The 27,426-nt window shown below is 43.4% G+C and overlaps 1 protein-coding gene across 15 annotated transcripts in view; it reads left to right on the top strand.

The window, feature by feature from the left end:
- Window positions 1–27,426, top strand: part of GRIP2 (glutamate receptor interacting protein 2) — a 389,440-nt gene that overhangs the window by 278,315 nt on the left and 83,699 nt on the right. Inside the window, exons 1-2 of one of the 15 annotated variants that reach the window (XM_080996890.1) lie at window positions 571–788; window positions 1,168–1,417. The exons of 11 other annotated variants lie outside the window; for them this stretch is intronic. In XM_080996890.1, the coding sequence (XP_080853016.1) occupies window positions 1,378–1,417 (40 nt within the window). In that variant the 5' untranslated portion in view covers window positions 571–788; window positions 1,168–1,377. Of the gene's footprint in view, window positions 1–569; window positions 1,418–27,426 lie in introns of those variants that run through there. 3 more of the 15 variants (XM_080996891.1, XM_080996892.1, XM_080996889.1) reach the window with 3 other exon arrangements.

Here is a 27,426-nt window from a genome sequence, read left to right as displayed (position 1 = left end):
AATTTCTTCCTGTGCCAGTTGGTACTTCTAGGGAGAAATACTGCTACTTCCCTAAGGTTCAACACTGCAATCTCTGTTGTCCAGCAAGGTGCAATTGTGTCTGCTCCTTTTCCCTCCTTCATATTAGAGTCCATATTCAGCTTTTTGGTGCTTATTATAAGTAATAGAAGGGGGGAACAGACTCTGCAGAGTGGTATTCAACTATGTTTTACTCAGAGTAGGCCCATTGAAATTAATGAACATAACTACATTAGGTGCATTGATATAAGATGATTTATTCTGAGTAAAACTTAGCTGCCTACCATCCGAAGTCCGCAAAGCAGGCAATGCGAATCTTCACACGGCTGGCCAGTTTGCCCTGCGAAGAAGGGTTAAATTGAGTTATCAGGCGACAGAACTGCTGCTTCATGCTCCTGTGCCCTGGCTCTGTGTTTAGAGAAGGGAGCATAATGCTTTGGCAGCAGCTTGACATTGCCTTGAAAGGTGCTGGAGGCCGTGCAGTTGTCGGTTGACAAAGGGGGTGGAGAGAGAGAGAGAGAGAGAGAGCAAAGAGTGGTGTGGAGCAGTATTGCAGCACTTGCAGTCTTCTCCCTCACTCTGACAATGTTGCTGCCTGCAACTTAGAATATTTTCCTCCTCTTTTACCTTTAAGTCATCGCTGCTGCCTTCCAACTTGCACTTGTGCCGCTGGATTGAGCAAAGGGAGGGAAAGCATTTTGGCTTAGAAACACAAAGGAAGAGGTTTAAATCCAGCCTTCTGGGGACTGCTATGGATTTTCTTTTCCTGGGTGAGAGCAACAAAAGGCTGCCTGAAAGACGAGAGCGCACCACCCATGTGGGCTGATGGCTGCTCTCCCCCAGCGTGCGCTAAGTTGGAATGCAGATGGGAGTGAAGTGCCTGCTTTGCCTTCTCTGCGGAAGCTGGGGAGCCAGTGTTCAGTTTTGTCCATGCTGCTTCACCTTCAACCAGAATTTATTCATTAATGCCTGCGTTTAGAAACTCTTGCCCTGTTCTGCCTCGTGGCCAGCCAGTTTGACAGATCTGTTGCTGGATTTTCTTAAGGGAACATATCAAGATCTGTTCACCTTTTAAAAAATAGTAATAATAATAATCTGCATTCCAAATCTAGAGATTCCAACTGACATCGCTTTTAAATTTTATTTCAGGGGAGTGTACCATTTGTTGGGTGTCAATCTGGTAGAGTCAATAGGACTTTGTTCCGTTTAAGTGGAGGAGTGCGATAGAGCCCTACTCTCTTGTGGGAGACAGCCTGAGAGAGCGAGGCTGCTGTAATGTGATTCCAGTGCCATCCAAGGCGGAGAGAGAGGAGTGCCTCTTGCAATTTAGCTGAATGCTTTGATAGATAAATAGCAGACATGCTTTGCGGGCTGAAAAAGGATTTGCAGTCAGACTTCGGTGAGTGAGACTTAAAATATTACCTTCCATTTCTTTTCATTTGATCTGATCTTCTTTGTGAAAGAAACTTGATCCTTCGAACTTTATTTCATTTCATTATTATTATTTTTTTACAAACGTGATGCCCACCTTTACTAAAAGTCTCTCAAAATCTGTTTTGCTCTTTCGCTGTGGTTTCCATGCTTTTGTTTTAAGCAGCTGTGTTTATGTGTTCACTTGCATGTAATTAATTTGACTTTGTCACCTTGGAAACTGTGGGCTGCTATACTGAACACCTCTTTTAAAAGTCTTTTTGTAGCTTTCATGTCTCCCCCACCCCCACCCCGTGGGGGATTTGTGTGTAGCTCTGTGTAATTCTGTATTTTCCCTTTTACTATAAAGCTGAGCTTGCATAGAAAAGACTAGGGAGCAGCTTTTGTGAGTAGTAAAGGAGCATGCTAAAAATAGGCAGGCTGCTAACTCTGTGCAATGGTCTTCCTAAGATCAAGCAGTCAGTCTAGTGTAATAATATAACACATTAATGATTCTAATTCACTAGAAAATTGCCTTATGACGGAGGGCTGTTCCGCACATTGCAGATTAAGGGTGTGTACACAGGTAGACCCAATGTACACCACCACATTTGAAATTGGCTGAGTGCATCTATTTTACCGCGTGTTCACACTGAAGCCATAAGCTGCGGGGTGGCCCTCAGGAACTGCACTCTATGATAGTTTACTTTTGCAGAAAATGACCACACTTATTTCTCTCTCTGTTTCTTTTCATCTCAGAGAAGAGCGCTAATGAGTATTCATTCCACTGTGGCTTTGCAAGCTGAATAGATTTTACAACAACCTATTGTTAGAGAGAGCTGGCGGTGATAAAATGTGATTCATGCTTAATTATGCTCACTGAGTTCTACTATCACCCTTGGGTTTTTCAGCTGCGGCAGGAAGGTTGTCTTCTTCTGACTTAGGTGGTCTCCTTGTAAAAAAAAGAAAGAAAAGTTCAGCACTTTGAGAAAATGGAGTACCCATGTTAGTTTGTTGTAACAAAGCATGAAAAAATGAATCCATGTGTGTGCTTGGACACACATGTGGGTTCAGGCACATACTTGTAACCAGCCCAAGTAAGTGTGTGTGTAAGTGTGTGCACATCTCCCAACTGAGGATAACACTTCATTCATCTGATGGAGTGAACTCGATCCAATGACAGCTTATGTCACATTAGACTTGGGTACTAAGGTGCCACTAGACTCTTTGTTAATCTTTAAAGTGTAACTTCTTCTTGACCTGCCTCTCTGATCTGATTGAATAAATGAACAAGGAAAGGCAAACTAATAATCCTGTGTTGGCTTCTTCGACAACTGCCCTCTTAACCCTGTTTTATATGATAAAAAGATGCAATTTGGATATATTAACCTAGTTTTGTCTGCTCATGTATTCTTTACGGCAATTAGCCATGCTTTAGGCCAGCTACTTAGTTTCATAAGAGAACTTCACCCTTTGACTAGGAGAGGACACTGAAAACCCAGGATAGTTTGGCAAAAACTGATAATGTAGATCTGTACCTCTTACTGACAGACCTTTTTAAAAGTCCATCCACTTCTGCATTGGTATGTGAAAGTTTAAAGCTGCATAAACCCCACTTCAGGCAAAATGGAAAGTTAAGTTATTTTTAAGCTTGCTTCTCTTCACCTGTATCAACATTCACATGTGAATACTGATAATCCCAGATGCCTGGCCATGCATAACTGAAAATGGATATTTTTAAAGAATTAATAGGCCGCCCTGCCATATAAATACTTCTAAAATGGCTTACAACTTAGTTTCTTCACATTTTGGTCATATACCAGTGAATGTCGACTGAGCATGTTTCTGTTCAACATTCACCAAGGTGCATCTCAGTTTTTAGACATTTGCAAAACTGATCTGGAATTGTAGATATTTAAATGTTAATAATAGCACTAAATTTTAGACATTCACTGTAGGCACATGTATGTTATAGGCAAATATTTATATAAGTGGGAGCTTTCAGCTCAGTAAAGATTTCACTGCCTTTTGTAATTCCCAGGACCAGTATGACAACTTTCTACCAATTTCCCCATTACTGGATCCATAAGTTATTTATTCCCCCCTCCCACTTTTTGTGAATTTTAGTACAACCTATTTTATGTTGGCTGTTTTGTTCCTTATTAAAGTATAGTTACATTAAAATCTTTTATATTTAGATGTATCATGTACATGCATAACTTTTAAAAATAATTAACCCAAGCCTTTTTTTGAATTAAATTCTTAAATATCATCCACTGATCATCTTCTAGTTTTGTACTCTTATTTTAAATTTATCACTTTGGGTGTATATTTACTGCTTATTTTTCCTTTTTTGAACACTGCTCTGATATGTTATAATGTGAGTGGTTTATAAATATTTATAAATAATCACATTTGGATTTGTGTGTGAACCGTTTTTTGAATTTGTGTAAGATAAACAGTGGAATAGCGACAGAAATCATGGTGACAGATGAAAGACAAATTTGTACTGCCTCCTATTCCATTGACTGCTGCTAAGTCCTGTTACCACACACACAACTCCCTCCTTCCAAACTCAATCATCACGTATTGAACTAAGTTGGTACCTCATGTGCTGATCCCTATGTGGAACTAAGTTGGTACTCCAGGTGCTGATCCCTATGTGGAAATGCCTGTGGACATGACCCACCCATCTTTTAAGTCTGAGGATGGGATGTTCCCTATCAGGCAGTGTAGGATTATGTACTATACCTTGGTGCCTTTTTTAGGCATTCCAGCCTGTGCTAACTTGGATGCCTCTGAAGATACCAATGCCCAATTTGGCATGATAAGGGAGGTGAGAAGTGAGGTGGGTCCAGGTCAGGCAGAGTAGCAGCAGCCATTGAATGGGAAGATGTGGTGTCATCTGTGGCTGCAGGGATGGAAGAGAATTCCAGGTAACTGGTACTTGAAGAGATTCTTTGTTGCCTCCATCCCCACCGCCTCATGATAAACACAGTTGTGTGCTTCGCGGAATGTCCCTTCATTCTCTGTTCATCTTCTCAGTAAGTCTTATGCCATTGGCACTCTAGCCATTGTCAGCTTGTTTCATAGCTTCCTGGAATAGCAGGGCATGTTGCAGATTCCGCAGCGTTTTCATAGATTTCTTGAAAAGAAACAATTAGTAAGACCTCAGTATTTCCAATTGACAAATCCTCCTCCACCTCATATTTAAGCACCTCTTGGCTGAACTTTCCTCTTGCCTTCTGATCTTCTTCCCCCATTAGGGGCCACCTGTCTTAAGTAAGGCTCTCTGTACCTAAGGTATTGACCTGATTGCCCCTTGCACCCGTACCCGACCACATATGCGTGAATGTAACCATTTTATACCCCATAGTCTGGAACAGTACCATACTCTACCGTGCAGTGTACACTTCTTGTAGATTTGGTGATAAAGCGGTTTATTTTTCTCTCTCTAAAGAAATAAGATAAACATAGTGTGTCTTGCAAACATAACAAAGGCAGAACATTCGTAATCCTCTATATAGGATTTGCTTACCACAAGGTCTGAAAGCAACCTTGGAGGACAATTACAGGGCCATGGATATAACAGTGGCTGAGGGAGAATGCAGTTGTGCTCATGGCCTCCTTGTGAGCTTCCCAGAGGCATCTGGTTGGGGAAAAGAATGCTTGGCTATAGAAGCCTTTGGTTTGATCTGGCAAGGCTCTTATGACTGAACCAGGAAGTCACTGGTTCAAACTCACAAGAATGCTTTCGGCAAGCTGCTGTTTCCCAACCTCTGCTCCCCTTCTGCAGCAAGTGAGTAATACTATATATACTCTGTGGGTTGCTTTTTTTTAAGGATAAAATTAATGTAGGTGAGGATAAGGTTAACACTGTTTTTTATTTCAACGCTCTTATAAATTTCCACAAAATTGCTTAGGATTAGTATCCAACCAGTATAGTTCCAATCTCTGATGTTCTATGGATTTTATTAGCAGAATTGGAAGTACTGAAAATATGACCTTTATTTTTGCCTGGTTCTGACAAGCCAGATGTATGCTCTCCCCTAAAGTGTATTCAAGGGCTTTTTTCCATTAGACTGCTTTCAAACTCTTGTGTGCTGTTTGACTTAGCAAACATCTGATCTTTGTACAAAGGCCATCACCATTAACCCTATTGACAGTACTTAGCATGGCTAATGGAACTGTTGTCTTGTCAGGGCCAGCAGTTCAGTAATAACAACACAGTCCAATTGCTGTTCCTTTCCCTGCTCCCCCTGCCACCTTTCAGCAGAGGAAAATGTACTTCTCGACTTCCCTCAAACTTACATTTCATAGGCAGTGCAATTTCAGTGATGATAAGCCATTCCTAAGTTTGCCTGTTTTGATATTTAACAAAATGGGAAGGGGTGGGTTTTATCTTGTCACTCTGGTGATAAGATCTATACTGGAAAAAGCCATGAATAATTTTTTGCTCCTGCAGGCACTAATCTTAATGATACTACTGTACTGAGAATCGTGGTCTTGATTGTCAAACGCAAAAGCAAACAGTTCTCTACAAAGCCTAGAGCAGGTATCTTCAACCTTTCCAGACCCAGGACCCATGTTTAACCCAAACATGCATTAGGGGATCCATTCCTTAATCTTTTCCCATATACTTGAATGGTGGTAGTGCTGCTGTTGCGGCCCACATTGGATCAGGCCACAACCCACTAGCTGAGAGAGTGGTGACATAAGAGTATAAAAACACTTCACTGTTGGTGAAATGGAGATAATATTAGAAGGATAATATGAACCAAAGCTGTGATGTCATTTCTTCAAGGCCATCTTCGGGGTATATATACATGAATCTTTACAAGACTCCAATTTTCTCTTTTTGGTCCAAAAACCAAAACACCAAGATGGCCTTGGTTCAGTCACATCTTCCATTTTCTAAATGTGTTTCACTTTCCCACCCCATCTTGATTTTTTACAAAAGAGGAGACCACTGAAGGAAAGTTTGCTCCTACATTGATCTGCCTGTCGGCTGTGGTCATCTGCTGATGCTCGTCTCCAGCAGTCCCTGTCAGTAGTATAACATCTTAAGGGCGGTGGGTGGCAGCCAAGGAAGGCTCCTCGGCTGTGGTGCAGCGGTGGCCTGAGACATGCTTGTTTGCATGAGGCAAAGGTCAAGATGGCAGCGCTGCCATCCGATTCCACGTACACAAACTGACGAGTCTGAGAGTTGACTTTTACTTCACCACTTGGGATAGCGTCTTCCACCACACCTGAGCACAGCGGATTGGATTAGGGGGTGCAGGGCCCAACACTTTACTCCTCTCTTTTGTCACCACCCCTCCCAAGTTTGCTGCCTTGATGAAGCTGCCCATAATCAGGCCAGACCAGCCTGGGACCCTCTCTCACTTGGGGAGCTTGCCTGGTGTTTACCAGCACTGAAAGGATAAGAACATAGTTAAACTGTGGAACTGAAAACTCTCACAAGCCATAGTGATGGCCACCAATGCAGATGGCTTTTAAAAGGGACTAGGCAAATTCACAGAGGAAAAGGCTATCAGTAGCTACTAGCCACAATGGGTACATACTATTTACATTTTTGGCAGCAGCATGCCTCTGAATCCCTGTTGCTGGGACAGCACTGTTGAAGTCAGGCCCTGCTTACTGGCCTCATACATAGGCATCTGGTTGGCCTCTGTGAAAACAGACTGCTGAAGTAAATGGGCCTTTGGTTTGATCTGGCAGGACTTTTCTTGTGACTCCTTTTCCTCCTCCCCAAGTTTTTAAAAAGTCTTTTAATTGACATTTTTATTCTATTTATACATAACAGCTGCTGAGTTTTAGGCTGTCTTGATTCTGTTCTTTGTTATTGTTGTTTTTGCACTGATGTGCTTTTTAATTGTAAGTAACTCTGGAAACTGATGGTGAAGGATGGTATAGAAACTTCTTAATGAGTAAAAAAATAACTTTAAGCGCAATAGGTTCTGGTATATTAGGCCCAACAATGTTGTGAAATTTCCTAATGTCACCTCAGTGTGACTAACCTATGTACTTTAGGCTTCTATAAAACTAAATTGTAGTTCCAGCCACAGTGGTGGTTCCTTAATGTTGCAACAGGAGTGCATCCTCCAGGCCCCCAGTTATGGAGGACATCACGTGTTCTGTCCAGCCAGAGAAGAAGGACCGTGTGCTTTGTATAGCTGCAAAAGAAAGACCCAAAAAGGATGCCTTTCTCTTTGTGCTTGTTCAGGCCTGATAAAAAGAAAGTTAGAAAGTTAGAAAGAGTGGCTGGGGAAACCCAGCCAGATGGGCGGGGTACAAATAATAAATTATTATTATTATAAATTATTATAGAAAGTGTGGATCAGAGATGGGTTGGGTGCTAAATTTAGGTCCTCCATGATGTTGAATGCCAGCGTTATATCTGGCAATATTACTTCACGTTATTGGCACGTCCTGTACTTTTTTTGTTGGGGCAATTCAGATAGCAGTGATACACAAAGTTGCTCTCCTGTGATCTCTACCACAATTGTAGGCTGGAACCTAGAGTCAAGGGGAGCTAGTTTTCAAATCTGCATGTCAGCAGGAGTGAAGTTAGCAACTGCCCATACTACACCATCCTTTTCTTGTTGCTTCTTCGAATTTCCTTTCCTTACCAGTTTTATATTTCAGTGCCACATAATACTGGTACATTTTTTTCCAAAAAAAATTGCTCTGTTTTTTGTAGCCTTGGGTGTTTACCCTTCCAGCAAACCCTTCATCATTTGTTATTCAGATCTTATTTATAGGAAATTGTGGGTGAGGTAATTTCCCAAGGCTATACAATTATAGGGAGCTTGGTCCTAGATCCGTCAGAACAAACCCAATTTTCTATCCTCTGAATTGCACTGGCTTAGTAACTTGTGAGCATCCCTTCTGCCTAAGTGAGCATCTCCCTTCTGTGGAACAGAAGTTGCTGCCTAAAATATGTATAATATAGAGTTCACACAAGTATCTACTGTCAAAACCCATTAAGCTCACCCCCATTTTTATTATATTAATAAGAATAGAACTTTCCCCCCCCCCCCACTGGCTCTCTGTGTGTGATATCTATATAAATAAATTGTTCAAGGCTCTAGTAATTATATGCTCACATATGAAGGCTTTAAAAAAAGTATCTTTTCCCAGCCATTTTCAGCTGTATATGCAGATAAAAATATCTTTCTCCCAGATTTTTTTTTTTTTAAAAGAAACTAGAAGTCTACAATTATGCGCTCAGCCTTCACTCAATTCATCCTGAAGGAAGTTGCTTCATGGGAAATTTATATCCTAGCTTCGGTAGATGCCAACGTACTTGGCAGATGTGGGCTTTTAGGAAGAAAGAAATGAAAATTGCCTTGTAGCAAATTGGGCCCCCACACCTGGGAACCATGAAAGGCTGGTGTGCAATTTTTTTTAATCACTGCTAATTTGCCTTGCATATTTTTGGTTCCTGAAATGGACTCATGAAAGTGATTAGCCTTGTCAAGATGTGAAGAGATGTGCACACTTAATCATGCCTAGCAACTGATGTGGCACTTAACTTGCAAGTTTACGAAAGGGCACACGCAACATGAAAGGATTTGTCTTTCTCCCCTCAACAAGTCATCTGCCCTTTTCACCCAAGACCTCTGGTAACTTACCAACCATGTCTCTGAATGAAACTGAGGGATGAAAAGAAGAGGCGAAGCTTCAAAGCGGTGCTGAAAAATATATTTATCAAATAATAACAGTCCTAATGAAATGAAATGAAACCTATTTTGCCTGATGACATCATCCCTCGGAGGAACAACACAATAGTTTTCTGGTGAAGGCAACAACTCTCTTGTTTTATTAGGACTCTTTTTATTTAACAAAACTATTATCTAGCAGTTGTGAGGCTTTGCTGCCTCTTTTGCTTCCTCTACTTCTAAATGTAGGTTAGAAAAAGGAGAAACCTGTGTTATGCTGGCTCTTTTAACATGAATGAAATTGTAATTCTAAATTTTGACTGCATAGTTTTTATTTTGTGTGTGTGTGTGTTGGCCCTGCCCATTATAGCATTGACTCCACCCCCTTCCACTGTCATGTGACACCCCTCACCTGCAAGGTTAACCTAGGGAATGCAGTCTTCAGGTCCTCCACAACTGCTCTAATACATTTACCTAGCCATAGTAATATTTGAGATTTTCTGAAAGTTCTCACTATAGTTTAAAAATAGGCTGAGAAGCATTGACTAAAAGGATTGTTGCGAGGATTAAAAAAGGAGAGGGAGAACCATGTACAAAAGGTGGGACATCATAAACTTTTTTAAAGCTAGTGGCCATCATCATCACATCTTTGAACAATGGGTCCTTTGTTGATATTTCACCTCCAATCTGGAGGGAGGGTGCTGGCCCCCGGCCCGCAAGAAGCGTTATGCTCTTCTTCAAACTCCTTGTGATTCTACAACTGCTATTCCAACAGAGCCTTGTGAAGCCACAGAATCGCCAAGCCCCCATCAATCTCCCTAGGGACCCACCCGTTTTAATCTCCCACACTTCAAATAATCCAATCCTATGGCATGCTGTGTTCCTTTTACAAATGAAGGCACCTAATTCTCACAAGTGCAACAATTATTGCAGTTGTTAATAGCCCACCTTCTAGGATGCAAATCCTTCCAAGGTGCCTTACAAGCTGCATCCATGCATTTGTTTTATTTTAAAGATTATTAAGCAATATCAAGATACATCAAGTCATCAGGATGCTTCTGGCAGAAGATGTCTCTGTGGGAAAAGATGGTCCAGGTATCACAGGAGCATTCCTGGTATCCTTCCCAGGAGGCCTGTGGCAGCAGGGAAGGCAGTGCAGCTGAGGGAAACTCTGGTGATTTCTCTCTCTGCCCTTCTCACTTGCTTGCTTTCAGTCTGACAGATGCAATGCAAGTATAATTTGCTCTCATCTCTCTTTTTGTTTAACAAGTTGTGTTAAGAGCTTTCCTTGTTCACTCAATTCTATAGTCAAGGGTGTTCACACTCCCTCCCTCCCTCCCTCCCTCTCTCTCTCTCTCTCTCTCTCTCTCTCTGAATGAGGGTAGTAATTAGGATGGAGACCAGGATTACAATGAGAGTCTAGAAAGAAAAATACAGTGGAACCTCGGGTTATGTACCGTCCTCCTTACGAATGCTTCGGGTAACGAGCTCCTCTAACCTGGAAGTAGATGCTTCTGGTTGCGAACTTTGTCCCAGGATGCGAGTGGAAGTCATGCGCCGGTGGCAGCGGGAGGCCCCATTAGCAAAAGTGCGCTTCATGTTAAGAACGGTTTCGGGTTAAGAACGGACCTCTGGAACGAATTAAGTTTGTAACTGGAGGTACCACTGTACTTAGCACTTATTTCAACTGGGTTGTATCAAATAAAAGCCATTTCACCTGCAGAATGACTTACGCTGGCACAGTGGAACATCCCCTTCCATGCCTCCCCCCAATTGGCTCTGGAGAATAAGGAGAATTTCTCTTTCTTATTTCCTTCAACACCTCTACCCTTTCCCCTCAGAAAAGGAAGACTTTCCTTTCTCTATCCACCACCTTGGCACTATTCCTACTGAAATGCCATGCAGCCCATCAAGGAGCCTGGGATCCCTCTCAGTGTGGTGTAGTGGTTATGAGTAGTGGACTCGTAATCTGGGGAACCGGGTTCGCGTCTCCGCTCCTCCACATGCAGCTGCTGGGTGACCTTGGGCCAGTCACACTTCTCTGAAGTCTCTCAGCCCCACTCACCTCACAGAGGGTTTGTTGTGGGGGAGGAAGGGAAAGGAGAATGTTAGCCGCTTTGAGACTCCTTCGGGTAGTGATAAAGCGGGATATCAAATCTAAACTCTTCTTCTTCTTCTCCTCAGGCTGCTTCTAGGCAACAGGGGCTCATGCTAAGCACACATGTGAATTTCTATATTGCTTCTGCTAAACTTGTAACTAACTCAAAATATGTAATTTATTATCAATTCTATTCAAATTCAGCAGGAAACATCCTCAAATCTTCCTCTGCTACACTGCCAGGTTTCAAACCAAGCAGTTGAACTATTTTCTAACTATAAGCCATCTGCTGCCCCCACCAATTTTCTCATGAGGGCAGGATGCGGTTCACCCAACTCACACTTAAGTTGGGGTCATGACTTTGGCTCTGCAATTCATATTTTGCTTTGATCTGCTATTTCCGCTGATAAAAGAGCATTACACTTGCACAAGGAATGTGTTGGAATGGGCAAACCTGCCCAAGACTTCTCTGGAATTCATCCAGAAAATTAATTCAAGGTATAATAGGGATGAATTGAACCTGTCGATTTTAATTTCATTCAGTTCGCCACATTTCTTCATTTTGTAAAGTAGTTTAAACTAAGAAATTTGCTTAGGGAAAAAAGCACAGAAATTAGTCAGCATTTTAGTGTGCAATATAAACTGCCCTGAGATAATGCATCTTTGTATGTTATTTACATTAATATGTCTTTTTACGTATTAATCTGCCTCGTATATGTATTTTTGTATATGGAGAATTGCATTATAAAATTTGAGAATTGTGATTTTCCACCTGCTATTGACTGCCCAGTTTTCAACATCTTTGTGCAAATGTCCTTGTCCCAATGTAGATGAAGCGGTTCCTATCCAAGCCATGTACCATTGGGCAATGGATGGTTTTGCTGCTTAAATCTACAGATGTTTCTATCAGTTCTGAAGTGCTAACATCTGTGCTGCATGTTTTCATTTTCTAATGACTCCTGTTTGCTTGGATGCATAATCCACACTAAAGCTGGTATTTATTTTTTTGAAATACAGCTACTTTGCTGAACGCTGGTGAGAGAATCATATTTTGGGAATTACCGGTAAATCTTCATAAGGTTTAGGATTGATTGAATAAAAAGGTAAAGGTAAAGGACACCTGACAGTTAAGTCCAGTCCCGAATGACTCTGGGGTTGGGGTGTTCATCTCGCTTTACTGGCCGAGGGAGCCAACATTTCTCCGCAGACAGGTTTTCTGGGTCATGTGGCCAGCATGACTAAGCCGCTTCTGGCAATACCAGAGCAGCACACGGAAATGCCAGTTACCTTCCCATCGGAGTGGTACCTATTTATCTACTTGCACTTTTTGGCGTGCTTTCGAACTGCTAGGTTGACAGGAGCTGGGACTGAACAATGGGGGCTCTCCCCGTCGCGGGGATTTGAACTGCTGACCTTCCAATCAGCAAGCCCAAGGCTCAGTGGTTTACACTACAGCACCACGAGCTTTGCAAATTTGAAAGGGGGTATACAGGATTGAAAGGCTGTAAGAACCCTAAAGGCAACCACTGATATACAACTTTTAGACTATGTTGGAACCTCCTCATGTTCTTCATCTCCTATTAATTTAAGCTCATTATCAAATTCTGCCATAATCCTTTCAAAGTATTTTTATGCGGCATCACCTGCTGTAGGTATGGTTCTGTTCACTCACTGCCAGTTTACTTGTGCATAAGGGTGGGGGGAGTTTTGGCAGGCTCACTAATAACCTCAGTCCTTTTTAATACCTCTCAAAAGGCATCGGAGTAGTAGTTTAAACTTGGAAATTGTGCTTTCCAAGTGCGAAGACACTGAGGCATAAGGGAATGTTTGCAAAGATAGGGTTGGGAGAAAGTATGGACTCGATTAAGTCTACTTCCATTGTGAGCCATGAGCAGGTGCTCCTCAGCCCCAGAAGCAGGATAAAGGACAGCCAGACCAATTGTGGGGGAAACAGGCCACATCGAATACAACAAGTGCACAGGGTTTGCTTGGCATAGGGCATGGATCAGTGAATAGACAACTTTTCTGCTTCCCGATGCCTGGCCCAGCCCAGTTTCTGCTCCCCGTCACACTTTCTGGGGGTTGCCAGCTTAATGGTGACCACTGTGGTGCAGGCAAAGCACAGCACATGAGTTTCAGTTTGCAACCTGGGCTGAGAAGTGAAAGGGCTGATCCCCAAGCCAGTGTCACACACTGCCCCCAAGGCCTCATAAGGCCTGCCTTGGATTAAATGATTCTGACTGGTGCCTTGCTCACCAAAGTTGTGCTAGAAATAGAAACGCCTGATGATAGTAACTGCTCTCTCTAGGGGGAAGGTGAAAACCTCACTCAACATGGGGTGAGTAAAAATCCTTTCTGGCCCTGTCAATCAGCAACCAACCATGTTCCCAGCAAAAGCCCTAGCAACAAGGGAACATCATCTGGTGGGCCACCTTTTAGAAAACTTGACAGTACCACCTTCCCTGGTAGATTTGCAAAATGTTGGAGGCTCCTGAGGAAGCCCACAAGACCAGCCAGCCAGGAAATGGTTGTTGCCTCTTAGCCGCTTTCCACGAGAGTTTCACAAGACAGCAGCAAACTGGGAGTTGTCGACTGTGGAACGTGAACAAGAAGCAGAATCATAGGATGGGAGGTTGAAATGTGTAGCCTTGTTCTCATGACATGTCCAGGGTGAGGGAGTGGTGCAAGTTCAGAGCAGCATGCTGCCTGCATGCTTTCACTTGAATTTCTGTATGGCATCTACACATGGAAACGCATGGGGCTTTCTCCCTAGTCCTGTTCACTTGGTCTCCCACACACACACCTCGTGGGTTACAAGCTTGTTGGCCCTGCCCCCAGATTGGTGGTTTTGTTCCTGCAGCTCCCACCCCCAACATGTATCCTCTGAGTTCCCTGCAAATCTATTTTTTGCACCTGGCCTCAGAGAACACGTTCAGAAAGCTACAGAAGTTTGTCTTTTCCATAAATGTGATACCACCTGGGTTGCCCCTGATGAAGGACTTTCCTAATTCCAAAACATGTTGGACATAATAAAACATATTGGCACTCCCTGGGCTTTTGCTGACAAAGGACTGGCACCAACTAGTTTTCTTCACAGCCCTTAAAAGCTTAGCTGGGCAGCTACTTAAGCTTGCCGAAGCCCACTTCCTTTGTTGCTGCCAGTGCCTCCTGGTAGGCACGATTATCTGCTTGTACCTGCGCTTGGTCATATTCAGGGCAAGATTTCCCCCATTTTGACTCCGGCCATTGTCTGGCCTGCTTTATTATCCATAGCTCAGCAGAAAGCCATGAAGCTGCCCAGGTTCCACAGCAATGGAAAAGATGAGTAGGCGTGGGGGAGAAAGTTGTTTCAGTTCACATTTTAAAGGCAAATCTACCTGATTTGCACTTTCTGAAACGATATGTGAACTGAAGCACAGCCACCCTTTGAAATCTGTGCTTATCTGAATTTGGTAGCGCAGTTCTCCAGCGAAGTGTACAAAAATGCATATGCTGAGGTAAACTGTGCATAGAAATGCATATATTAGTGAAGCTAATACACACAAACGCATTACATTAGGGGGAAACGCTTGCAGAAATGTGCATGTTAGAAAAATGTGTGCGTTAGGAGAAATGAGCATTAAAACGCTGACACATTTTCATGAGGATTCTTTTAACAAAAGGATTGTAAAGAGCTGTGGATATGGTGTAGACCTGAATTTAAGACTCAAGAAAAGACCACCTGAGAGAGTGACAGATTTGTTCATCCCTACTTAAGAGAAGCCCTATTAAGGTCCCTGTTCATCTCCCCATTCAGTAGAGTGTGAGTAAGGCTTCAACAGGAGCACTAGATGTCCTCCCTGAAAGAGGGCACATGTTGCAGTGAGACCTGGAGACCGACCTCTTTTGTTGTGGGTGGGTTAGACTGGTCAGCCACAACACCCGATTGGTAGGTCCCTCGATGTTGGGTTTAATCTGGCCAATGGGGCACAGTCCAAATGGATCGAGGGACCTATATATACCCATGCACGTGACCCAGAGCTTCCTCTTTCGGCTTGTGCATTCGGAACACCTGCCCACCTCTCCCTACTCTTTTTTGCGATTGACCTTGCTACGCCGTCATGTGTCGTCTGTCATTGGGACAGGGGCACAGCAGGAATTTCCCCACTTGGCTGATTGGCTGTTGCCATTTGGGTTTCATCTGCCACGTAGCAAAGCCTCACAACTTGTAAGGTTGCGGATAGGCACTGGTTCAGGTGATAGGGATGGAAGAATGGTCTCGCCACCCCTATGTGAAGGGTATTCCATTAAAGGAATCCAGGGACTCAACTGGTTTGGTCAACCCCCGAGAGGGAGTTGTGCCCATGCCTGAGTCCAGGGGAGCATTTGCGGGGTGAACATAGTCTGTTCCCGGCTTTTCAGGTGTTCACCCTTGGCTGACCTATGCTGGTGCTCTGGGTCAGCACTGCCTGCAAGGGCGCAGGGAGCTAGTCGAACCAGAGCCTATGCAACCACTCACTTTATGTAATCAATAAAGTTGTGGCCTAAATTATGCCAAAAACCAAAACTAAAATTTGAGTCAAATGTGTCTTTATTTAGCGGGGAGGTCTCTGGGTCTGAACATGCAACTATGTAGCTAGAAAAGAATTCAGGAATCTCTTGGATTCCAGAAGTATCCATTAATGTTGCTGTCCTATTAATTTAGCCTGTGATTCTGTGCCCCAGGCCTATAGCCTTTGCGGGGGGGGGGGGGGGCATTTTGGGGCAAGGCCCCACTACTGAACCAGACTGGCTCCTGTATGTAGGCCAAGAGTGGTGATGGAAGGTGATGGGAGTCAGGTAGATAGCTGTGCCAGCCTGAAACTGGTTCACCAGCTGGCAGCAGGGCCAACTTGGGGTCCAATAGAGCCCGAACCAGCTCAGCCTCACCCCCTCCCTCCCACCGCAGAAGCGGAGTGCTTCAGGCCCCACTTTGCAGGTGGTGACTGGCAGGAGTTGGTGGAACTGGGAAGGCTTGGTGTGGGTACATTCACCTCCCAGTCTACCACCACGGCCAAGTACAAAGCAGGTTTGGATTGCTTTGCCAGTATTTCGCTTGAAATGTATGGATGTTTTCAGATAGGTGTGGTGGGAGTCCTGGGATAAAGATGGAGAAGAGAATTCACTGCCTAGGTGAAAAGTGGAGGAGGTGGGCTGCTTACCCTATGCTGTCTGCTTCCAGCGGGAACTCCTTTTCTCCCGCTGCTTCTTTAGTGAGTTATTTTGTAAAGACTTGGAATGAGTAAGCTATGTTGAGAGTTTCTTGTCATGTACACTTGAGGGAGAATGGCTTGTTTTTTAAAGTTGGGAATCACTTTGTGTCTCTTAACGTGGAGCAGCTTCTGTGTTTTTAGCAGACTCTCCCCACCCCACCCCAAGTGTTCTTTAGAATTTTGCCTTTTTTCCCTTCCTGTTCTAGAGATCTGTTGTGGAGAAATGAAACACAGTTTATGCTGGAGTGGATTACAGAAGCAATTTAATTTATATGGAAAGTTGAGAGAGAAATGTAATTATAATAAATAATAATAGAAGAAGAAATGAGTAGATTATGGGGTAATTTGAGAGGAGAGGAATTGTTTGGGGGGATTTATTGAGGGGTAATCGTTCCATTAATTAAAAAGAAATTCTCATAAAGCAACAAACTTTCCTCAGCCATCCAGCACTCTATTGTGGCCAGGCAGATATTTCTGAGGACAACAGCCCCCCCCCCCTTTGTCTCTTCAGCATATGGCATTCCGGGCGGGGGGGGGGGGGGGCGAATAGGTGTGTGTTATGACTGAATGTTATGAGCCCTACTTGTGCCAGTACTTGAAAAATTATTTTAAAAAGCAATTAGTTCATAATCATTTCTGTATCTACCTAATATACCTTAGAATGTTGCTTCCATGTTTTGCTTTCTAACTTTCCTTATAGAAGGCCGCCTGAGTTTCCTTTATCTTTTTTTAATGGAAGCAAAGAGTCCCCACCTCTGGGGGTAGGGAGAGAGAATAAATGTGAAAAGGAAGTAGAAATCATACAAAGTTGTACCCCCAAATAAACTTAATTAAGCTTCAGTTTACCCAGCAACTGTGGGAAATACTTTCAGGTGTAGTTTAGAGTCCCTGAGTCGGTTGGATGGTGTATTGTATGCTTCCTTTGGGCAACTCCTGCAGCCAAGTTCTGCTTTGGGCCACATCTACAAGGCCTGGGGAGGGGGTCTTGTCATCTGGGCAGCCCAGGACCTCCATACACACTGTCCACGCTTGTGCCTTGGAGAGGTCACTTCAGTGCCATTAACACAGCAGTTTGACTTCAACACATCTCGAGACAGATGGATGCCAACAACAAAAAGTTTCGATCTTTTCAAACTAGTTCAGTGAACCGAACCAGTTTATCCTAAACACTAGTCTGTGTGTGTTAAAGTAAGCAGGCTCTGTGTGTTGTTATCTCTCGGGTGATGGTATTACATACATATCTCTAAAATGGATGCTTCTTTTTCTATGGAACCTTCTACATAATTCATTCCTCCATCAAATGAATTATATGTGTGTGACAATCTGTAATCTGCTTTGGATCACTTTCTTCAGGTTTCTGCTCGCTATGTATATAAGTGATTTCCTGCTTTCTTATTGTAGCACAGCTGTGGTCTGGTTTATGTTGATCTTTGGAGTCTCATATGTGTGGATGGATTGTATTGTTTTAGTATTGCAGGGGGGTTAATAATGGAGAGGATTTATAAACAGATGCACTGTTTTTCCCAGTTTATAGTCACAGGGGAAAGCCTTACCTGGAATCTGTTTAGGCGGAGTTTTTTTGACAGAAACAAAATGCACAGGTGTGTTGTAGGAGTTCCCACTCAGTTCACAAATTACAGAATGTGAAAAAATGGAGGGTGCAAAATATAATAAACTGGAGGAATTTCTGGAGCCTCATTTAAAAAGAAAATCCCGGAGACGGCCTGGTTGAGAGTCGGCCCTAGTGAAATCAGTGTGACTATTACTTCTGAGCAGACTTGCATAGAATTGTACCTGTATTTTTTAGGTGGCCGAGGAAAGGATTTTGAAGGATGGGAGGGATGTGAATACTTTAGAGGCCACCATCCAGCCTCAAAGGCAAACAGAGGAATAGGTGCATGGTACTCACCTGTGGGCAGAATAATCCAGGGTGCTTCCAAGCCTGTTCTCCCTCAAGAAGAAGATGCTATAAGCCCACACTGGACTGTTTCAAGCAATAAGATGCTACAGTGGTGAGCCTCTGTAAATAGAAAGTTGTAAACAATGGCTATTTTAGTTTAAAGTTTTAGTGCTGGGAGGGAGATAGGCGAAATAAAGAAGGATATAAATATGGTGAAATAAAGAAGTCTATAAATATGCTATCGTAAGACATTGCCAAATAAAGAAGTTCTTTATTTGTTTGGGATTGCCATCCAATTTCTCCTCTTATGCTCCCAACGGAGCCAGTTTTGGACTCTGCCAGACATGCATAAAATAACTCTGCTTGGGAAAATAATATTAATCCTGATAAATCAGAGATGCCAAGTGGTCTTCATGGAACAAAATGGCTTCCACTAGTCGCAGCTGGGTTGCAAGTAGGGATGAGTGAACCTACCAACCTCGGTTTCTAATTTTTCAAGTCCTTAAATTCAGTTCTCCGTATTTCAGCATCAGTTTGTGATTATTATTATTTTTCAAAATCCTCACGAACATTTCACCAGCCTTCCTTCGTTAGGGGAGAAGCAAATTTGTCCACAGCTGTCTCCCTTCCTTCTGCAGCAATATTACAGTTGTAACATCCATTATGTGTAGTATGTTGTTGGCTTTCACTTGGGACTCGCAGGTCTGTCCAAGAGGAACGGGTGGCCTTTGAACGTGGGTTCACATTTGGATACGCTCTGCCTTTCCTGAAAAAAGTGCTTCCATTTAATTCTGCAGCAGGGACCCAAATTTGGCAAGGGGGTGATTTTATATTGTGCTTGAAATAATAGTTAATTCAACTGTGCTTCCCACACAACCTCTGGGTTAGACGGGGCACACTGGACATGCTGAGCTGTGTACTTTGCTACAAATGCCGCAAAAGATTCTGTTTGTAGCAGGGTCAAAGGGCTTGCCGGGTGGCTAAACGATGGGTGCATTAGCCTAGTAGCAACTTCATGGAGAGTTTCGAGCACCTCAGGAGAGGTTAAAAGGAAAAAGTAATGTCGTCTTCTTTTAACTTTCTTACTCAGGGGTGTGTGTGCGTGTGCATGTAAGGGAGAGAGCGTAAGGTGCAGAGCTTAGCAGATAGAAACGATTAGGCACTGAGGCTGTAATAAGCCAAAAATCCAAAGCACTGGAAGGAAAAACCTCTAATTTCAATTACGATGTGCCCTGTTGCAGCAGGTGGAACTTTGTCAGCATGAAGGCTTGATCAATTAGGCAGCCATCTGGTGTTCGGTTAAATGCTCTTAAATCCCATTGATTTTATTTTTTAAAAAAATGGAATTAAGTACGTTGCGACTGCAGTCTCAGAGCATTTTCACACATGACAGGAAAAAGTGGATTTGATCTGCTCTCATGGTATTTGTGCCACATGAATGTCATTACTGGAGGATGGAATGCCAATGAGGACTTCAGCGTGCACTCAAAGTTCTTGATCAGCAACTAGTTTTAACAGGGGCATGTTTTTATATAACCTCCTGATACAGCAGGGAGAGCTTAGCAGCTGCCTTGTATTGAGTTGGACCTTTTGGCCACTCCACCTCTGTATCGTCTATGCCTGCCTTTGCCAACCTGGAGTCCTCTGGATGTTTTGGAATACAATTCCCATCAGCCTTAGCCAACACGCACTAGCTGGGGCTGATGGGAGTTGTAGTCCAAAACTATCTGGAGGGCACCAGGTTGGCAAAAGTTGGTCTACACTGATGGGCAGTAGTGCTTCAGAGTCTCCCAGTGCCACGCAGAGAAGCTGGAGACTGATCCTGAGACCTGCAAAAGTACAAAACATGTTTTCCAATTGAACTATGTTGCTAGTAGCATAGGAAGCTGCCTTCATGCTGAGTAAGCCCAATAGTCCATACTCACTCAGTATTGCCTATACTAGGAGTAGCCAGAGTGGTGCCCGCAGGAAGGTTGTTGTACTGAAATGCCCAACATTCCTGACTATTGGCTATGCTGACAGGGACTGATGGGAGTTGGAGTCTAATACCATCTGGAGAGCTTCACATTGGCTGTCTGGTTTACACTGTCTGGCAGAAACTCTCCAGGGTTTCAGACAGGGAAACTTGCCCAGCCCTACCTGGAGATGCTGCAAATTGAAGCTAAATCTTCTGCATGCTAAGTAAATGCTCTTCCACTGGGCTGTGGCCTTTCCCCTTAAAATTTGATGGGCGTAAATCTAATCAACGATATATATTTGTGGAAAACTTTTTAGAAACTTTAGTAGAGATGCAAGTCCGTGTGCCAGCTGTTGACAGGCGTGGTGTTATGTCTCTCCCCCCCCCCTTTCTTGCTTAATACAACTTTTAAGAGACAAAGAGATGGAAATTGAAAGGAGGGGGCAGTTCCCTTTGATAAATCACCGCAGATTAATTCCTTCTTTCCCTTTACCAAATTTGATAGAATATGTGGCCGGTCCTCTTTTTATAAAGTAATTTCCCCTCCTGTCTGCCTCTTCTTCTTTTTAAACGTATTTTTAAAATCTATTTTGTGTAGAACTTGATAACTTTTAATGAAAAATGTATTATGTATTCTACAAGATAGGTTGATTAGATAAGTGTGGCTGCTCAGGGGGGTGCCTGGACTTCAAGGCGATAACAGACTTCAGTGTATTCTGGAATGGTTATGACATGTAGCATTATTCTGCGTTCCAGGATGTAGTGCTGGCTGTAAAAATTGCTGCAGCAATTCTTGGCGGGGGGGGGGGGCAATGGAGTGCTACAGGATTCTGTCCTGGGCCCATTGTTGTTCAAGGTCTTTATAAATTACTTGGATGAAGAAACTGAGGGGATGCTCATTCAATTTTCAGATGACACCAAACTGGGAGGGGTTTGCTAATGCCACAGAAGACAGAATCAGAATTCAAAATGCCCTCCTCAGATTGGAGAACTGGGCCCAAGCTAACAGGACTCTTCTGAGAGCCAGTGTGGTGTAGTGGTTCGGAGCGGTGGACTCATAATCTGGTGAACCGGGTTCGCGTCCCCGCTCTTCCACATGCAGCTGCTGGGTGACCTTGGGCTAGTCACACTTCTCTGAAGTCTCTCAGCCCCACTCACCTCACAGAGTGTTCATTGTGGGGGAGGAAGGGAAAGGAGATTGTGAGCCGCTTTGAGACTCCTTAGGGTAGTGATAAAGCGGGGTATCAAATCCAAACTCCTCCTCTTCTTCTTCTTCTTCTTCTTCTTCTTCTTCTTCTTCTTCTTCTTCTTCGTCGTCTTCTTCTTCTTCTTCTTCTTCTTCTTCTTCTTCTGTAATGATGGGGTCTGGTGGACTCAAAGTGGTAATGTGTTCCAGAGATGCAGGGTTCAAGCCCCTGGTCTTCTAGAGAATTCACCAAGAACTTGCCGACTTGCATTTCTCAAAACATTAAGCAGTGTCATGCCTCTTATGTCTTTTTATATACTTTCAGAATGTGTGTGTGTGTGTGTGTGTGTGTGTGTGTGTAAGTGGGGGGGGGGGAGAGAGACTTTTGCCCCCTTTGCTTTCTGAACAGTGCTACACCCGTCACTAACCAAGTTCCTCTGATTTCCCCCCCTCCAGAGTTCTTCTATAATTCATTATTACAAATGGCTGCTTATATCAAATCTAAATGCGCCCGGAAGTCAATTTTCTTTTGGAAAATCTCACAAAAGAGATTTCAAGTGCACAAAGAACGGAGCTCTTAGCTGAACAATGAGCGGTCGTGTACCTTACAGATCTCTTTCTCATGAATAAAGCAGCAGGTGGTTATGAAACTTGCATGCCTCGGTAGGGTCCTTGGGAAAATGGATAATGGTGTCAGAATTGATGGGGGGGGGGGAGGAACCTAAATGTGTGCTGCATGTACTGAGAAACAGAGTCTTGAAAAGAAGCGTAATGTGTGACTGAAGTTTGCTGGTCACTGAAGGTGTGGGGTTTTCTGCCTCAGGGGCCCTGGTTAAAGCTTGAGATGGGACTGTGAAGTATCTGAGACAACCCCACCCACCAGTTCCCTGCAAAAATATGAATACCTGAGGACATCAGTGAGGTGTCTGGTGAAGAAGTCCATATACAATTGGCTTGAATGCTTTATTTCTTTTTAAGGGGCAAGATTATGATAAGAGGAGTAGGGCAATGGAATGCAGTGAGGGACATTGCAACACACTGTTGTAACGCTTTGTTTCCTAAGTTGGTCTATGGGCCACCATTGGTCCATGAGCTTCATGCAAGTGGTCAGCAATGTGTTTGTGAAGAATGACAGGCAAAACAGTTGCTCCATCCTTTTGCCTTTTGCTGAAGATGCACCTCTTTAACCTGGCCTTTTGACACCTTTAATGCATGTTTTTAGGACTCAGAACTGTTCATTTGATTTTAAATTGTTTTAACTGGTGTCAATACTGTATTTGACATTGCTGTAACCTGTGACCTTAAAGTGAAGGGCAGGTAAGAAATCCAAGTAATAATAAAAGAAGCAGAAGGAAAAATTGAGATGCCCTTTCAATTTCTGGAAAATCACAGAATCACAGAAGTGTAGTGTTGGAAGAGACCACAAGGCTCAGCTAGTCCAACCAACTCCCTGCAATGTAGTCATTTATTTTTATTTTATTTATATCCCACTTATTCTTCCATGGAGCTCAAGGGGAGCATACGTGGTTCTTCCCCATCTCCATTTTATCCCAACAACCCCACTGTAAGGTAGGTTCACCTGCGAGGCAGTGACTGGCCCAAGGCCACCCAGTGAGCCTCATGGTCAAGTGGGGATTTGAACCCCCATCTTCCAGACCTTAGTCTGACACTCTAACCACTATGCCACACTGACGAGTTCCGACTAGTCTTGCCTGTGCTTCCACCCTTATGTACAAACGGTGAGAGGGGCAAAGAACAAGGAAGCTTATCAGAGACAAATCCTTAGGATATCAGAGAAGCTTGGGGTTGTGCTCGTTCTCCTGCCACTTTCAGTGAGATGATCCCATGCTGTCCTTTTGTGCTTGAGTATGCCATTGTGCTAATATTGTGCAGTGGAGTCTTTTAGAGAGGGTGACTTTTCATGGTTGCTTCATTCATTGATCCACCAGAAGAGCTAGCATTCCTGCTGGTATGCTCATTGAGTTCTGGCCAGTCTCTGTGGCTCAGCAGAGGGGCACAGGTCCCAAGGCTGTATGCAGATGATAAATTCTCAAAGGTTTGACGGTATTGATGGGCTGTAATTGCCTGGAGTCCAAGTGTTGATTTCCTATATCTCACCATGGTTGCTGTTCAAACATCTTTTTACAAGTTTTGTTTTTATTCACTTAGCAAACTTCCATCCCACCTTCGGGGAAGCTCACAAAAAAAGAAAAGAAATAATAATAATACAATACAATATAACACAATAAAAGTGTCAAGATAAAACAGGCTTTCATAGTCTTTAGAGTGGTAATTTGGAAGAGCCAAAGCAAACACCTCCATACACGAACAGTACTGCTGCAAAGAGATATGAACTCCTCAAGTTGTGGTTGCCTATTGGATTAATATACTATCCAATTCTACCTGGCTCAGCAGTCTCAAGGCAGTGATGCCAGGTGATTATTAGTCTAGCCTAATGGGTTTTCCCTGCATGGTCTCACAAGGTAGTTTCTCATTCTTCCTTTGCACATTTTTAAATCATCATCATCATGAAAGTTCATCAGTATTTTATAGAATCCATTTCTCTGGATGTACACATTTTTGCAGACTGCTTTGCACATCAATGACACATTTTCCAATATTGATTTCACCAAAATACGCATTTTTTTGCGAACTTCTACTGATATAAGCATTTTTGTAGAAGAATGCTTAAGGGTTTTCTGGTTGGAGAACTGCGTCAGAAAATCGGGGGAAGTGCAACTTTTAAAAGCTGCATTTCAATTCCTATATACTTTCAAGAAGTATGGCAGAGGTAAGTTCAGTGCCTTTTTCCCCAGAAATAATAATACAATAGTACTCACCAGCAATAGTACTCACCAGCAGCTCCCACCCCATCCTACCCATCATGAGCTCTGCCAGCAAGGTGACCAGAATGCACAAGGCCAGAAGAGCACAGTGCATGGCAGAGGGAGTGTGCCATACACCACACTGTCCACTCTCACACTCCTTGGGGAGCAGGACTTGTGGGCTCTGGCCAGCCCCAAGGGGACAGTGGCAACAGGGCTCTGGAGGGGCTTTGCTTATGCAGTTGAGCGTCTCCGGGTGAGGGAAGAGTACTGCCAGAAAAATCACACTGAGTATGTTCTCTTTAAAATGAAAAACTCCCCTCTTTATCCCTACAGGGAAAGTCCCTTTTCTGTAGTTGTTTTCTGTTTGCTATCTCCATGATTCTCACAGACGTTGGAATGCAGTATCATTTTATGCTGTTGAAAACCAACTCGGTTTGTTTTTTTAAAAATAGTATTGTGAAATTGGCCCAAAATTCAGTTACTGAAAAGCGACTGCCAAAAGGTCTAGATAAAGGTTAACAATTTAGGCTGGATCCTGATAAAACAGAGGAAGTGGTGATTTGGAGTTGGGCCCAAGCAAGCAAAGAAGTATCTCCTGGCCAAAATGAGATAGTGCTTCCCCCAGGTTAGTGTGTTTGCAATCTGATAGTGCTCTTTTGCTTTTGGGGGGTGTAACACCTGACATGATGGCTGGCACTCTTCTTTGCCACCCTGATCCAGGCCTTCATTGACTTGAGTATTGCAATATGTTTTATGAAAAATATCGTTTGAGAACTGCCAAAATCAACTAGTATAAAATGTCAGTGTTTAGCTTCTGATAGGAGGTTAGCTTGACAACAATTGGCAACAGAGGGCACACAACTCCATTACTTGGCAACAGCCTTCTCTTAGCTTCTGGGGACAGTTCAAGGTGCCAGTAATTATTATCTGTAAGGTCCTTCCAGCCTATCATTATTTTGAGGTGGGACTCAATCACATGCTGGCAAAATTCAGGCTACGCAATTAAAGTTGATTTGGCACCCTTGTGAGGTGGAAAAAGGAAAGGGTTGCCATGTCCTCCCCTCACCCTCATATTCAGCCGAGGAGCTTTTCAAGTAGCTGCCTGCTCTATCAGGCAGCAAAATAAACACAGCAGCAAAGAGACAATTCCCATATTTCTTCCTCCTCTACCACCCCCTTTTTCAAAAAGTCCCTCAAGTCACTGCCTGCCACATGGCAGGCAGGCAGCAAAATGAGTGATAGGCGAATCCTACACTTTCCTCCTCCAACACACACATTTTTAGTAGCTGCCTGCTGTTGCACCATGTGACCGGCAGGCAGCAAAACAAAACAGATAGAGCAGCAAACAGATGGATCCTGTGCTTCCTCCTCCACCAATCCATACACACACAAACACCAAAGAAACAAACAACCCTCTGTGGCCAGAGCAGTTGCCTGCCTCGTGCTCCACAAGGCCAGCAGGCAACGAGGAGGCAAATAGGCCCCACACTACTTCTACTCTCCTTTTTCGAAGAAAAGCCCCTCTTTTCTAATGTCCCCACTTTTAAGAAGCCCTTCCATGGGCAGCCAAAGCAGAGGAGGAGCTTTCCCCACCCCCCAACTTTCTCCCAATCCCAAAGGGATGGCAACCTCTCCTTGCTTCTTGTAACCAAATTACGCTGATAATCAGTCTATTTTTTTTTTAGTTCTCATGTATGTGTGTGCACATGCACATTTTCACAAACCAAGCATACATTTTTACTCCTCAGTAGTAGATGTTGTGCGCACACACACACACACACACACACACACACACACACACCCCATTTCCAAAACCTGCATCCTTCTCTTCAATTTTCATACCTGGTTATATCAAGCAGAAGGGAATAGTTGAGAGAATTATCAGTCACAATTTTTCTCCCCTCCTCACACAAAATGTAAATTACTAGTTACAACTCTTCTGTCTCACCCTGCCCCCCTCCAGTAAAAGAAACCTCTGGAAATGGCTATTCATTTTGTCCCAAGCAATTGTAGCTTCTGAAGGCTTTTCTTTGAGGAAGGGGGCGGGGAAATTCTCTTTCAAAACACCAATTGAATCTGGACAGCTTCCAGTGGGAGAATTGAACTGATAAACACCTGCCTGAGCTTTGAGTGTGAAGGCACTTTCTGAATATAATTGTATATATAAGATTTGTGTACAGTGCCTCTTTGGAGATGGCAATAGCCCAGTGACGCTTTTAATTCTCCCGACATTCCGCTAGGGATAAAAATACTCACTTCCCCTCCTAATTTCTTTCAACAAGTTTTCTGATGTCAAGAGCAAAGAATTGGGGAAACAGAATGAAACTGCCCTAGAATAGCTTTGTGATTAAATTCCATATGAAACTTCAGGTAGAATCTAGCATACTCTGTTGGAACAATCAATATACTTTTAAGGTCTCTCTTTTAGTGGTGCTGCAAAACCATCAGTGTGACAGTGATTTTTCTCAAGGATAGAAAAGCGGGTTGCTTCTAGCAACACTAGGAAGCCATACAGAATTATTAATCTGCTGAGAAGAATTGTTTATGGAAACTGATAAAAGCAAATAAATGAATTTGGACTGAAACACAGGGGATGTTTTAATGTGGATGCTCTGGAAGGCATGCCATCCTATATATTCCTCATCTTTACTTAGCATAGGAAGCAAGCCAAGAATACCATTGGACTGCTACTTTGCTTCCTGGTATGTGTCTGCGAAACGAGGTGAGCTCCCATTGCTCTGTCCCAGCTTCAGCCAACTATGCTGTTCAGAAAGCATACTAGCGCAAGTAAATAAATAGGTACCACTGCGGTGGGAAGGTAAACAGCCTTTCCATGTGCTCTGGCACTCATCACAGAAGTGGTTTAGTCATGCTGGCCACATGACCTGGAAAGCTGTCTGTGGACAAATGCCGGCTCTCTTGGCCTGAAAAGCAAGATGAGCACCGCATCCCATAGTCACCTTTGACTGGACTTAACTGTTCAGGGGTCCTTTAGCTTACCTTTACCTTTTATGTCCAGGAAATATTATAACTCCTCCCCTGTATTCTTCCCACTCTTGAATTCTGCACATCTGTGCAGGTTTTACTATCCTGCCCATTTCCAGGAGTGGTGCAAAAAAGATCAGGGCTCCTAG

Source organism: Podarcis pityusensis, assembly GCF_964106645.2.
Source record: "Podarcis pityusensis genome assembly, chromosome: 2".
In the NCBI taxonomy this organism is placed as follows: Eukaryota; Metazoa; Chordata; class Lepidosauria; order Squamata; family Lacertidae; genus Podarcis; species Podarcis pityusensis.
The sequence above is the reverse complement of the archived record's forward strand: the minus strand, read 5'-3'. Positions and strand labels throughout refer to the sequence as shown.